Source organism: Cyanistes caeruleus, chromosome 11 (genome assembly GCF_971803275.1).
Source record: "Cyanistes caeruleus chromosome 11, bCyaCae1.hap1.1, whole genome shotgun sequence".
Classification (NCBI taxonomy): domain Eukaryota; kingdom Metazoa; phylum Chordata; class Aves; order Passeriformes; family Paridae; genus Cyanistes; species Cyanistes caeruleus.
In genome coordinates this window covers 6,366,901-6,381,345 of record NC_141711.1, presented here as the reverse complement: position 1 = coordinate 6,381,345, position 14,445 = coordinate 6,366,901, and the positions used below count along the sequence as shown (strand labels likewise).

Here is a 14,445-nt window from a genome sequence, read left to right as displayed (position 1 = left end):
AATTTAAAAGCTTGCAAATATAAGGGGAAAGAAGGGATTCTGAATAATTTATCCTAGAGTAAGTGTCCACATTTGCAATGATTCAGAAATAGCTCGATCTGCAGTAACATGCCTCTGAATGAAATATCAAGAGAGATCTCATGCATCTAAATCTTTCATGGTAATTTCCAGCCTGGAGGCTGTAAAACTGCATAGAAAATCTACACACAAAAACAATACCAAAATTCAGCTGCCCTTCCCCTTCCTCCCAATGCTCTTCTAAAGCTTCTCTCACACCAGACCTTGGTCAGGAACTAAAGAGAGGCTGTCAGAGGAGAGCCATAACCTGGCATTTAATCCACACTGGGAAGAAGAAAAGAAATGAGAAGTGAACGTTTATTTATTATTGTGCAGAAGGAGCTCAGGCCTGGGTAAGAACACAGAGCTATTTTAGAGGTACTGTTCTAGTCCTAACTTCCACTGAGGACCTAATTTCCAACCTGAATGTTATTCTGATTCTCTCTAAGATCAAACCACATCACTGCCTATTTTATCTGATGATGCCTACACTTGAAAAGCTATATAATATCCTCTTTTTTTGACAGAGTTCAAGCAAATCCCACACCTCAGTTCCTAAAGGTACTCAAAAGGACAGGTAGCACTCAAAAGTTACTCTCCAATATTAAACATAAGGCCACATGTTATTTAGAAAGCTCATGCTTGTGTCTTCATATTCTCTGCTATCATGACATTTTTCAATCACTTATCTGGGTGCCAAAATGGTACCAGGCAATGTCACTTCTCTTTGCATCTTTGTCTTTCTGCCACCTTCTTTCTTGTTCATTTAGATCCTACACTTGTGCAGTGTGTGCACAATGCCCAGCATAACTCAGCATACAGAGAACTCTAGATCTGTGCAGCCTGGTCTAGTGGAAGATGTCTCTCCCCATGGCAGAAGGGTTGAAAATGGCTGATCTTTAAGGTCCCTTTCAGCCCAAGCCATTCTATGATTCTGTGACAACAAACACACACACCCTGGCCCACCAGAATCAACGTTTACAGTTTCCCATCCTGAGGTCATTTGACTACATGTTGAAGCTTCCCTGAGCCTGGGACAGCAGCCACCACACACCAGAGCCCTCACTGGCTTCTCTGCCCTTCCATCCCCCTTCTGTGGACTCTTCATCATCTTTTCCCTCACTCCCAGTTTATGCACACATTAATTTTGGGAAGTATACAGAAAATATAAGCAGTCAGCCATACTGTATGTTTGCTGCATAAATTGAACTAAAAATTAAATATTGCAATTGAACAGTTCCCCATTTTATCAGCACCCGTATGAAGACTGGGAAAGCCAACTAAGAAAATCTTGACTGGGAAAAAAAATACTTGAAACTTATTTGATCAGGAACAAAAAAGACTAAAAACAGGCAAAAGAGGAAAAACAACAGTACATCCCTTGAGTTTTCCCAGCACTAGAAGAAGTTGTTTTTTTTTCCTTTAGACCATTTGCTGAACAGATGGGATCCTGGCAAGAAAACCTACCCCTGCAGGGTGATACTGCAGCCTACCTGTGTAAACCACTTTGCGCCTGACGGTCAGATTGACATGACCTTGTTTGGCCGCCTGTTGCATAAGCTGGACCACAAGCTGGTGTGATTTCCCCACCACAGGCGTCCCATCCACACAGATCAGTTCATCACCCGATCGCAGGCGGCCGTCGGCGTCAGCAGCACCCAGCGGTACAATGTGACCGATGTAAATCTGAGGAATTAGCACAGGACGGGAGAGATAAATGAGAACCAGCTCAACAGCCAGCTGGAAGCAAGGGGCACTCGGAGTTAGACTCGATTTAGTAGGGACAAGGAATTGTTGACAAATGTCTGCTAGTGAGGAAAGCTGCTCCTGTGAAAGTGGCTCTATGTGACTACAGCACATTGTGGAATTGTAATAAATTGATGTCTTGTTTCTTTAGGCAGTCCACTCACTCTAAGGACAGACAGCCTTGGGAAATGTGTTCAACGAGACAGTGACCAGACAGAAGATGGTTAAAAGCACTGAGGGTCTTGTCAGGGAAGCTGAGATTGAGTTACCCTTTCAGTTGCCTGCAGGGTTTACAAGCTCTGCACCACACACTTGTCCACCAACTCAGTCTTGGTTTATCTTCAGTGAGTTCTGTGGAGTTACTCTAGCATGAGACAAATTCATGGTCTCTCTTCCCATAAATGAGCAAAATAATTTTGGCAGGGGAAAACATGGAAATTCATGCTGCCACCATCTAGCTGTGACCTGTGCAGCACAGGAAAGGATGACACCTCCCACAGGCACTGGATTTATGGTAAAGAGATTAACTGAATTCAAGGAGAGAACTGAGCATTCTGAGATCTGAGAACCTGGCATCCTAAGATCAAAATACTTGCAAACATAACCAGGACATCCTGCCCTCAGTGTCCAAGGACCTATGTTTTCATTTGGTTTACCATTAAAGTAGAAGGAAAAGCCAAACCCATTTCAGCTATGGAGTAGTGGAGTTAATTTGGAGGGAGGGTGGGGAGATGAGGATATATATAGTCCACTAACTATTTTAGTAGTGATGCTAAAATAGTTCTGCACATCTGCACATTCTACTGCTCTGTTTCTGAAAGATGTCACAAACCAAAACATGATACTTACAGGTTCTCCAGGCTCATTTCCACCTAGAATCCTAAATCCAAACCCTGTTTCCTTTCTCCATAGAAAGATATCCTGCTCTTGATAATCTGGAACTGAAGGGAAAGAAGAAAAACTATCATTTTTAATCAAAACACCACATCTTTTTACCCAAATCAGGTCTACTCAGATGTATATAAAAGGATACACTATGCAATTTTACCCTTTAAATAAGGTTGGAGACCAACTCATTTTTACATAAAAACAGAGATATAACTATCAACTTATAGTTTTAAATACTAAAGGATCATTATTTAAATCACTATTAAAAGTTAGGCAGTGGTTTCTACTTTCTAGGTATCTAATTGTGATTCGCCCTTTATTTATCACTATAATATTTCCTTCTGTCAATATTAGCATCATTACCCAGTGCAAGAGCCTCTTCCAAGCCATCAATAAATAAATGTGTACAGCAGAGAATTATTCTGCCAGAAACAATACAGCTGCCTCCTCTTTCACAGGAGACAGAAGAGCCAGTTGTTATGACTTCTACTGTTTAATTAACTTTCCCCAGCATAGTTTGCTACCTGTCTACCAACTCTGCTTTAAATAACTATGGGACAGATCCCCAGGTGGTGTAAATCAGAGAGGCTCCACTCAAAACAACGCAGCTCTCCTCACTGGCTCGTGTGCAGGCTCTGCAAAAGCACTGAAGAGATACAACCAGCTGGAAACATAAAAAAGCCCAACCTCACCTACTCATTAGTATGGAACACCAGCAAGGTTTTTACAATGAATATTACATACAGTGAAGTACTAACCTTGAAGCGCTGTTGAACAGCAATGTTTTATATTAACTTACTCATGCTTGCTTTCATCCCTTTTTTAAAAATGCAAGACTAATTGCTAACATTATATCATATCAGAAGACAACTTCAGGTTCATTTAATATTTATTGGATAGTATCTATAACATTGACTAATTTTGTAATGATCCCCTCCCAAAATTTATAATTAATGATAATAAAAAGCTGTTGCTTTACCAGTCAGCTGCCTATAACTTCAGCAAAGAAACCCAAGTATATAGCTCAGGAATTCAATTTAAGTAAGTGTCTACTCAGACACCAGATGCAGCACGTTTAATGAAACATCATCTAGTTTTCTGTATCTGTGAACAGGTTGTTTTCCACTGGCATCAGTGGATGTCAGATTGGGCCCTAATTGGATTTTACACTGTCTGTGCTTATTGTGCAAAAATTTGGGTCTGCTCTGGTGCTTGTCAGTGTTAAGACTTTTGGTTACCTCTGAGGGTCTCTCTTCAATGAGTTAAAATATGACATGCATTGAAGGACTGGGAATACTAAAAATTAAACAAATAGGAGGTGAATGGTAAAGTACAGACGTCTGCTTCGACACTTTCATTTAAGCTGGCTTTACAGATAATATTTTTACATTTTAATTACCTGCAATTATAAGCTACGCTTAACACCCGTGCCCTCACTGAATTAGAGGCTGATTTTTGTCTAGACACAATTACAGAGCGCTGGGGTGATGAACACGCCGGGTGCCTGTGTGGCTCATCTCCTCTGGCTGAAGGCAGCTCGCCACGCACAGACGTGCAGCACAACAGAATCCAGACAATGAATTAATTGCTGTTTGTCACTGCCTTCAGCAAGGGGAGCGTGACAAGCAGACACAGTCAGGAGTGTCTCTCAGCCCTTTGCAGGCTGTTTTGGCAAAGGCTGGCCCCAAACAATTAATAGTGTGTGCTGGATCTGTCAGAGGTAAAGCGGCTTCTGCAGAGAGCTCGGGCGTGGGCCCGTGTCCTCGGTGTCTCTCAACACCTTCCCATTTGTCACCCCTCCAGTCTCACTGAGCGGTGCCGTATGGCCCTGGTTTGGGTCCCAGCTACACAATTAACGCTGCTGGAGGGAACAGCAGGCCAGGCTGGACCAGCCGTGTCAGACCAAAGCAACCAAAAAAGACAGGTGTGCTCCCAAAAGAAGCCAGCTCTTTCACACAGCGCTTCTCCCACTGTGAGGATTTCAGTGAGGTGGAACACAGATACAACAGACATACAGACAACGCACCTTTACACAGAATGAAAGCTCCTTTTACCACTTCTTGCAGCAGCTCTGCAGGGCAGTGATTCACTGGCACAGCTCAGAACACCCACTCACCCCCAAGCTTCAGAGGTGAGACCCTCTGAGGTTCAATACTGGAGAATTATTTTAGGTTCTCCCATTATTCAGTTGGACTTCAGAGGAGCCACTTTCCTTACTCAAAGGGAAGATGGTGCTGCTGAAACTTTGTTGAAAATGAATGAAAAATGGCCTTTAGGAGTCATTCACTGCAACCTTGCACCTTGACTGATCTCAAGCATGTCTGACTCTGATAAAACATGTACGTAGCCCAAATGGGTAAAATTTAACAGCAGTGTGCTCATCCCAAATGAAACCAGACCATTTGGAGAGCAGTGCCAAAGTGGTAAGAGGAGTTCTGTGAATGGCAGGAGAGGTGGGTGATGCAGCCCTGTTGATGAGACACGTGGGCAAACTCATGAAGGAAACAGGAACACGACACACCCGCCCCCGGCCACCTACGCCCTCCGGCCAGGACAGCAAAGCCAGGCTTTGCCCCTCGGTGGCTAAACCTGGAATATGGCCCTGCCAGCCCTGCCAGACTCCCCTGGTGATGCAGAGCCCCCCACCACAGAGCAGCAACGACACCAGAACAAGACATCACAAGACACAGATACATTCTCAGCACAGTCTTACATTCTCCAAAACTCGTGGAATTGATTTCTCTCTCTCTCTCACCCTTGCTCAGTCCAGTTGCAGGTGAAGGTGACATAGCTGTAATATTAATTTTACAATTTTGCAAAGCTTAATGTATCTGCTTTCTTGTTAGTTCATTTAATTAATTGTGACTTTAAGGGTCATGTTAGGCTTGCATGCACAATTTGTTAAGGTTATAGCTACTATGGATTATGACATACTAAGTTTCACATCTCTCTGCACATGTCTGTGCACATGTGGATATAAAATACATACACATATGAATTTACACATTTATGCACATGCATGCAGGTATCTTTTAAAAACCTTTTTTGTCCTTAGAGGAAAAATTTCTGTGAGAATGCAAATATACTTTTCTACAAAAAACCTTTCAACTTCATGACATGTGTTAGTTTTCCAGATGGAAATATCTTTGCCTAATGTTAAAAGAAATTCTAAATACATGGTGATGAACAATGAACACAATGCTTAATTACAGATCATATTAATCAAACTTTACTATGCCAACTTTAACATGTTATATAAAATAAAACTCTGCCTAATGTGACATCAGTTTCAACATAAGATGGATTCAAGAATGATCAGTGTGAGTTTGCTTTAGTCACTGGCTCATTTGAGGCAGCAGCACTTTCAGTGACTCATAGCTTGGCAAAGCACGAAATGTTTAAGGCCCAGATTCAGCAAAGTATATGAGGACAAGTCTGAAATTAGGAGTGGACAGTCTCACTGAAGCTGTTGCAGAGTTTCAGAGTTGAAAAGTCCTGCAATTTAGCCACAGATCTCATAAGGCTCCATATTTGCAATAAATCCATTTTCTAAACTATCCCTCTGCAGGAAAATTCAATTTTTTTTCCTCTTTTCCCTTTAACCAAGCCTTTGTGGTGGCATGGAAAGCTTTTGAAAGACAGCTTCAGCAGGAGCTCTTGACAAGATGAACAAGCTCACGCGACGTGCTGGGAGTACCACAGTCCCTTTTAGCAACACATTCTCCAAGGGCACGGATACATCTGTGAGCCCCAGAGTATCACTGCAACTGTTTGTCCACTATTAATATAATAAAAGGACATAACCCTTCCAAAGGGCTTTTACTAAACGTCATCTTTCAACTCAGTCTGATCAGAAGCCAGCTGCAATTTTAGGAGAGTATTTTCTATTTTAAGGGAAAAGTATCTAATGTTTGTGTTATTGTACAAATATTTTTAGTTCTATATAACTGCCGATGAGCGAACACGCTAGGGTCAAGACTTGTTTGTATTATTTTAATTAGATTTGGGGAGAGGAAAATCCTCCCAAACAAATTGTGTGCCTGAAAATAAAATTCAAATATTAATGATAACTTCGAATATTTTAAAAGCTTTAAAAATTCTCTATCTTGTTCTGCTTTACTTTTAATTAAATGCTTAAGCCCTTCAAAGGGATTCATTAACACATCTGCAATTCAGATTAATTCATTTTGTCACTGCTGTTTTGACAGATGGCCATATGTAGGATACAGTATTTTGCAAAGCAATCAGGCCACATGAGAAAAATTTGACAACAGATTGTGTTAATCTTTAAGGAAGTTTAATAATACATTGAAAAGCAAAAAGCATATTATAAAAATATATTTCAATAAAAGAGCGCGAGGTTTCCGAATTGTGGTTCTCTACTAAGCCGTTCAATTGCTGTTTCTCTCTCTGAGTGCTCTTCAAGTGTGTCATTCCTGGATCTTGGAACTGCTTCAGCTTTCAAACCTTAAGGGTTTGTCCTTCTCTCTGATTCATGTACACAACTCCCACGAGCAGCAATGAGTTACCCATAACGAGGAGCTCAGGCAGCTAAAGCTCAGCACCAGCGAAGAGTGCATTTGTTACCACCACCAAATGCTGTTTTCACATCCGCACAAAGCCGGCTATTCTCAAACGCCTTAACCCGGCAAACACTGGTGACTCTGGGCCAGATTGCAGCACGACATCTGAGCTCAGCCTGAGCCTTAGAGCCATACCTTTGGGTTTACAGGCTGGAAATAAGCTCCCTTGGACCCGAGCCCAAACACTCAGCACCTTGCAGGGCTGATCCCCTCACCCCCGGGAGCTCCACATGAAGGAACTTTAACCCGCATTTGTGGAATAAAGTTGCAGTTCTAATCTGCTTCCCCTCAACCAGAGTCCTGAAACAGTGATGGAGCCTTTGCTTAGCTTTGCATTACTAATTCTAGCTTAATTTTTATTCTTTTTTTTCCTTCCCCTAAACAAGCAACATCTGTGGCTCTCCCCCGCAGAATTGGAGCATTTTCTGGTATTAAGATGCATTGGGTAAATCGTAGAAACACATGCTTTTACACAATTATGGGTTAGCTGGTGCTTTTCAACCTAATTGTGCTCTACCAATGACTTCAGTGAGACAGGTCACATAAGGCAAATACAGTCTTTTTTTAATGAAATACTCATCCAAAGACAACTCAAGAAGAGGAGGAAGGAATTTTACAAATTCTGAAAAATTCAAACGCTGCCTTTGCTTTCTGTGTCTACATTCTTATTATTAATGTAAGTAACAGTGGGATGCGCTCCCAGAGAAAAAGGCAGTAGGTATTCATTACAGATTCAGTGCTTCTTAGAAATATCTTGGAGAAGAGGAATTCATTTATCGAATAAAACCTCTTTTCAATATTATTTTTAGATAAAAAATAATCTGTCTGGGCTGGAGCTCATGAATTCATCTTCCTGTGTCAACTGCACTTGAAAAATTGCACTATGCTCTTTTTATGCTCAACAATTTCAAAAATGGGAAAAATAAAACACTTAAGATGACCTAATGCTCTAAAATTCTGTCCTTTTTAAATTCATCATATACTTCAACACAAAGGCTTGTTGCTGTTTTTTCAGTCCACTTCTTGAGGATTCAAAACCCTGTCTCTCAAAAGAACATTTCATAACCCTTTCCAGGCTTTTTAAAATTTAAGGCCAGTAACAGAGGACAAGCCCTGGCCTGAGTGGCAGAAGAGCTGTGCTGGGGCTCCTCAGGTAGTGGAGCCTTCTAGAACTCACCAAATTCCCTGGTAACTGGATGTGTCACCCACCCTCAGTGCTGGCACTAGGGTGACATCCTCCTGCTATGCATAAGATATTCACTTAGTTCTGCTCACACCTCAGAAGGCTGCAGAGAGAGTCACACCCAGCACCCAAAGCTGAGGATGTCATTGGAGATGACAGTCCCAGAGCCTGAGGGAATGGGTGCCCAAGTAAAGGAGAAAGAGAAGACATTTCCCCACCAGCCAAAGGTGGTACTGGAGTTAAACCCAACTGCAGCTGGGTAAAAACACAAAGAACAGCACAGGTGGAGCTGCCAGTGAAACTGGAGTCCCCAGGGAATGGTTTATCCCATCACACTCTGATGCTCACTATCAGCAGAGGCCCCTACAAATGACCATGCTTGGCAATGCTGGGAATGAGCCTCAAAGGGATGGTTCAGGTCCATAACAAAGGGAAAGAAACACAGGGCTTTACCCCAAGCCCCCAGGGCAGCAGAGACAGGTTTCAGCTGTGAACCACAGACTCTACTTATGAGACTGGTGATAAATAAGAGCTTGGTGAGGGAAGGAGGAGATGACCACTGACCTCGAAGTAAAACCACCAGTCATGCTTTGGGATTAGACCATGAAAGTAGACAGAGCACATCCAACTCAATTTTTCACTTATCTTTCCTGCTTTTCTTCACATTTCATTACCCACAGCAATGCCATGTCACCAGCTAAGAGTGCAGGTTAATCCCCAGGGAATGTGTTTCACTCAAGCTTAGGGTTGGAAATTCATAGGCTCTTAGACCCTTCTAATGGTTTAAAAGGAGATATGACCATATCACACTTCCACCATTCTCCAAAAAAACCCTATCTATGAAACCAAGAAATCTCAGAAACACCTTCTGGAAGGGAACAGCAATGGGATGAAAAGGTCCTAGAAAAGCACTGATATTCAAACAGGTCTTACGTGGTGGAAGAGGCAGGAGACAAGGACTGAAGCAGTCAAAGAGGATCAGCCCCACGACAGAGATGCTGGACTATGGAGAAGTGAGCCAGGGAAGCTGAAGGGGTGCAGCAGATCCCTGTCTAGCAACAGGCCCAAGCAGTGAGGATTGTGGCACAGGGTGGGAAACCAGCAGGTCAAGAGATTGTGAAAAGGCCCCTGGAAGACCTCTAGTCCCAGCCAAGGACAAAAGCTCTACAGGATAACTGCAGCCATGGAGGAAAGAGGGAGGATTTAGCACATGGTGTTGGAGGTGACACAGAAGGGCGACTGCCTGTCTGTGCACTTCAGGGTTTCCCCAGCTCAGTCTTCGGTTTTATCAGGAAAGACAGGCAGGAGTTAAGGCTGCTAAGCTGATACTAATGACTTATTAGCATGAGTTAAACAGTTAATTAGAAATTAGCTAAGTAGCTGCAGGGGGCCAGAGGCAATGGCAGCACAGTGGCAATGGGAATCACATAGACTGGGCAGCAGGAAGGCCAGTGCCATGGGACACTTGTCCACCCAGGCAGGAGAAGGAGGAGCTCTGCCCACAGCTCTGCAGGGCTCAGGAGCTGCTGTCCCTCAGCTCTCACCCCTTTTTCCTATTTCAATGAGCCGCACGTACAAGTTCTGTCACTGCACTCTGCAGATCAGCCAGGACCGAGACTTCTCTGGCCCGAGAGCCTCCAGGGTCAGTACACCTAATCCCTAGGAAAGGATGGGCAGGGAAGCAGTGCACAAAAGCAGAGACACCTACAAACTGCATTGCTCAGACATTCAATCCAAAGAGATGCATCTTCAGCCAAGAAACTGTGACTCATGATTTAATTTTTCCAGGATAGAATACTTCAAAGTGATTCATTTGGTCAGTAAAAAAAAGTCCTACCATTTTTCATTCTGAGGTAATGGTTAATTTCTTACTGGTTTCACCAATTTCCAGCTAGCACAATACAATCAAACTGCAGGTGATACTCTCAGAGCACTAAGACTTTGAAACTTCCTTTTCTGTAACTAAAGTAACTGCTGCCTTTCAAAATGAACCTAATGCTCTAACTCTTTAAGAAGCTTTTACAGATTTGATCATCTTCAGAAGTGCAATTAAAGCAAAGCCAATGTGTTTATTTTGTTTCCCCAAGAAGAAACTGATTGAAACCACATTTATATTCTTGGAACAGAGTCAAAACCTTGCTGAATTATTAGCCAAGTGTGCAGACTATTAATTGCCATAAAAGCCACTTACAATATGCATTTAATATCTGTATTGTTAAAGTGTCCACTCTGGTCAAAGTAAAATGGCTCAGCTGGATTTTCTCCTCCCCAGAGTGAGGCTAAAAAGCATCTGATATGAATTCCAGCAAACTAAATACTTCCCCTCCTTACTAAAATTCCTATTCATATCAGATAATGAGTCTTAACCTCAAAAAAGAGTTTAGAATCTGGATAGCAAACTTGAAAATTCTCCTCCAGCCTAATTTAAAAACACAATAAAAATATAGGGGAAAAGACAGTCTTCAGTTTTAAAGGGATTTTTCATATTAAGCTTTGGTCTAAGTGCCCTTTCCTAGAGACGATCTAAATCCAATCCTCATGAGAGAGCAAACTGCAGCTCTACCAAGTGGATCTCATTGACAGACACCAAATTAACCAGCAGAAACCTTAAAGATTCAGCTCTTTGCAAAGAAAATACACAGGGAGCAGCTGCCGGAGCCGTAGCCTTAGCAACTACACCTGCTTCATACTCACGTCGGCTTTCATACATGCTCCTGGACTGGGCCCAGATTTTGAATGGATCTGGCTTTTTCTGGCCAGAAGTGTCCGGCTGGTCGGCGGCCGGCGCCTCCGGGGCGGCGTAGTCTGGCAGCACCTGGGTGCTGTGCGCGGGGGACGCGGTGTGCCCGCTGCGGTGGCTCGAGACGCTCTGCTGGGAACTGTTTTGGCTGTCTTTCCTTTCAAGTGGTTGCTGTAAGGAAGAGAGCGAGTGGAAAGGGAGAGAACAGACGGTTATTGGTCGCTGAGTGGGTGTTTTCCATCAATTTTTTCTCCCTTCTTTGATCAGGCTTTTCTGCGTGCACATAAGTAAATGTGTAAGTCACAGTTTTGCTGCTACCCAGTTAATGCTGGGTACAGTTAAATTACCTGGTGACATATTCTGATAGGCAGACTGACAGAAAGAGATAAACAAAGTAATTTATCATTTAAAAAAAGAGTTTTTCCAACTCACAATAAGACAGATCTAAATCTCATTACAGGTTACTAGTTTCAGCATACTTATTTTTTTCTGAGTTAAGGCAGAAAATCTCAACAACCTTCTATTCAGATAACATTTGGGTCTAACTTGAGCCTGAAAGAAAATGGAAGAACTACCAGATTTTACTGTGAAAACTCAGACTGTCCCTCAGAAACAGATTCCAGCACAGCCCTTACTATGCAAGATCACTTTCTCTCTGGAGCTCTTGCAACTCCCCACGTTACAAGTGTGTGGACAACAGAGTGCCTCTTTAATGGCTCTGCTCCCCAGAGCATCCAAAGGACTTCTGCAGACCTTAACAAATGTGAAAATGTCTATTTGAAGTTTGGTTTGTTTTAATTAAGTATATTAAAACAGGAAAATATGCATCCATCTAAACTCAGGGCTTATTCCAAAGTAGTGTGTCAAGTGTTCTGACTGCTTACTATTCAGCTAAGCAGGGTATACAGCTCATAACTCAAATTCACCACTGTGTGCTCAAATGAAGCACAGGTCACATTTGCATTGCCAGGATTTGTACTACTCCATATGCAGCAAAATCCTCAACAAGAGCTCCCCACACTGTGCAGCAAATGCTTTTTAATGCTCTTTTGAGATGAACCTTGGATTGCCACCAAGGTTGAGTGCAGTCTCCCACCTGCTCTGGAACAGGGAACTGTGTTCCCAGGGCTGCTGTGACACAGAGAGTGGCTGGAAAAACAGCATCCCACAGGTTGTTTTTCCAACATCCACTATTTCCCAGCTAAAAAGGGTCAGCTACTCACACCAATAAACCTCAGGTGGAAATTTAAGCCTCCTGCTGGCAGAGGGAATCTGAAAACATTGCAGCAGAAATCCGTGCTTTTGGGTACTTCTCTCTAGGAACCACAGCTGGGGAAGGGAGAGAAGCCAGCAGCAGACACAGACTGGATCAGCATGGGGGACCCACTGGCCACAGGTCTGGCAGCCCTTGGCTCCCTCTGAACACAAGACCTCAGGCAGCCAATGCTCCACCACAGAGCAGCTGAATTAACTACAGAGGAGAAAGTAACCATAGAAAGTGCCCTCCTTGAAAGTCTTAAAAAACCTCAAAAACCCAGGTAAAATTATTGTGAGGTTGCATATTCTTCAGGTTTATGCTGAGAAAAAATCCCAGCTTCAACAGCCCAAATAATGTTGACCTCTCAGCCTTGCATTTGAGCTGTTGTTCCACCACCAGCATCTTTTTAAAGGGTATCTCGATTGACTAGAATGTGAAATTGCCTTTGTCCTTTAAAGCAATTTTGAACAAAGCTTACCTGCTGTGATTACTTATCTGCAGACCTTCAAATACAAATATCTGAACCAATTTCCAACATTTATAGCTTTTTAAGTGGTAAATGAAACTAATTCACACGTAGCCCTTCAATTTTTAATGAAGCCATTTTTAAACAGATATGCTGGGGATAATCAACTTAAAAAAATAAAAAAAAAAATACATCTCTCGGTCCAGCCATCTGGATTGGTTTGTTTGGCCAAACTACTAAAATAACTACAAGCATCCTGTGAAACTTCAGGCCAATCTCACTGGAAATAGCTGGTTATAGAATGTGGAGGACAGGGACTAAAATGTGAAGCTTTATTCAGCCCTTAGGGAAATAATGAGAACTCTCTGAAAGCTTTCTGATTTAAAAAGAAACAAAGTTTGGACTTCAAAAAGTGCTCTCACTTTGTGATAGAAAAGGTTTAAATTTTGAACAAACTGTGAATTCTGTTTTGCATTTGGATTACAAATGGAAGTGCCAGCATATCTCAAGCAAAACTACCTCTAATTAAACTAGAGTTGAAATTGCAAAAAATAAGTATTTTTCCAGAAATTAGTGATAACCTCTTCAGTTGGACTGGTGGTTTTCCCAAAAATAACCCCATCAAAAAGCCTGAAACATCTCTATTTGGGAGTGTGAGAGGGGACCAGAGCAAGGGGAACATAACCATGGTAATAAGGAATGCACGTAATTAAATTAATTCAAGACAACATTTATCAACTTTCATATCACCAGAGAAGGCCAAAGAGGTTTGGGGCCAAACTTCTTTCCACATGTTGCAGCAGCTTCAGCATGTTGTACCTAGGAGGAATTGCAGGGGTCTGACCACCCTGCCATGGGCACTGCTCGGATGAAGTTTGTGTCTTGGTACATGTAGAGCTTTCCCAGGAGGGATGAGCTGACCAAATGCCATCAGAAGGATGGCTGGTCCCTCTCCCCCTTGTGCCCAGCTTTAGGACCAATCCTCCTGGGTCTGAATCTTAGTGCCCAGCTCGCTCAGCTCACACACCCGGGCAGGAAAGCAGCAGATGAGCACAGGGCCTGGCTGGTGACAGAGCAGGAGGTTCTCACCTCACCCTGAGGTGCTGATCGTGGTTTTCAGTGTCAAGTAAAGCAGATCAGCTGAACTGTATTGACTTCTGCCAGGAGCTACCCAACTGCTGATAAGCACCAGTGGCTCACCACGAAGACCTTTACCAGATGTGGCTAGACATCAAGGCTATGGTGACTACCTCGAGTCCATTTAGGCAGACTGCACACTTAAATACAGGTGATGGGATAAAATAATCACCTTGCTACTGCTTTACAGCCAGGACAAAATAAATACATGGGAAGCTGGAGCTTCTCATGCCCTACCCAAACTCCTGGGCTCTGAATGAAGAGGGATGTCTTGTAGAGACTCGACGTAGAACTGATTTCTCTTCCTGACAAAAAGAGGACATTGGCAGAGCCCCTGCCAATAAGTGCTGCTTATCCACCAAAAAATGTGCCAAATCTCTTGTCTGG

General features: G+C 42.8%; 1 protein-coding gene across 50 annotated transcripts in view; it reads right to left on the bottom strand.

The window, feature by feature from the left end:
• MAGI1 (membrane associated guanylate kinase, WW and PDZ domain containing 1) overlaps positions 1 to 14,445 on the bottom strand; it is a 323,880-nt gene that overhangs the window by 17,053 nt on the left and 292,382 nt on the right. For 29 of the 50 annotated variants that reach the window (XM_086845046.1, XM_086845089.1, XM_086845044.1 and 26 more), the window contains 4 exons: positions 11,152 to 11,368; positions 5,405 to 5,482; positions 2,653 to 2,744; positions 1,551 to 1,743 (listed from right to left, as the gene is read on the bottom strand). In XM_086845046.1, coding sequence (XP_086701172.1) covers positions 1,551 to 1,743; positions 2,653 to 2,744; positions 5,405 to 5,482; positions 11,152 to 11,368 — 580 coding nt within the window. The remainder of the gene's footprint in view (positions 1 to 1,550; positions 1,744 to 2,652; positions 2,745 to 5,404; positions 5,483 to 11,151; positions 11,369 to 14,445) is intronic. The other 21 variants (XM_086845076.1, XM_086845074.1, XM_086845077.1 and 18 more) reach the window with 1 other exon arrangement.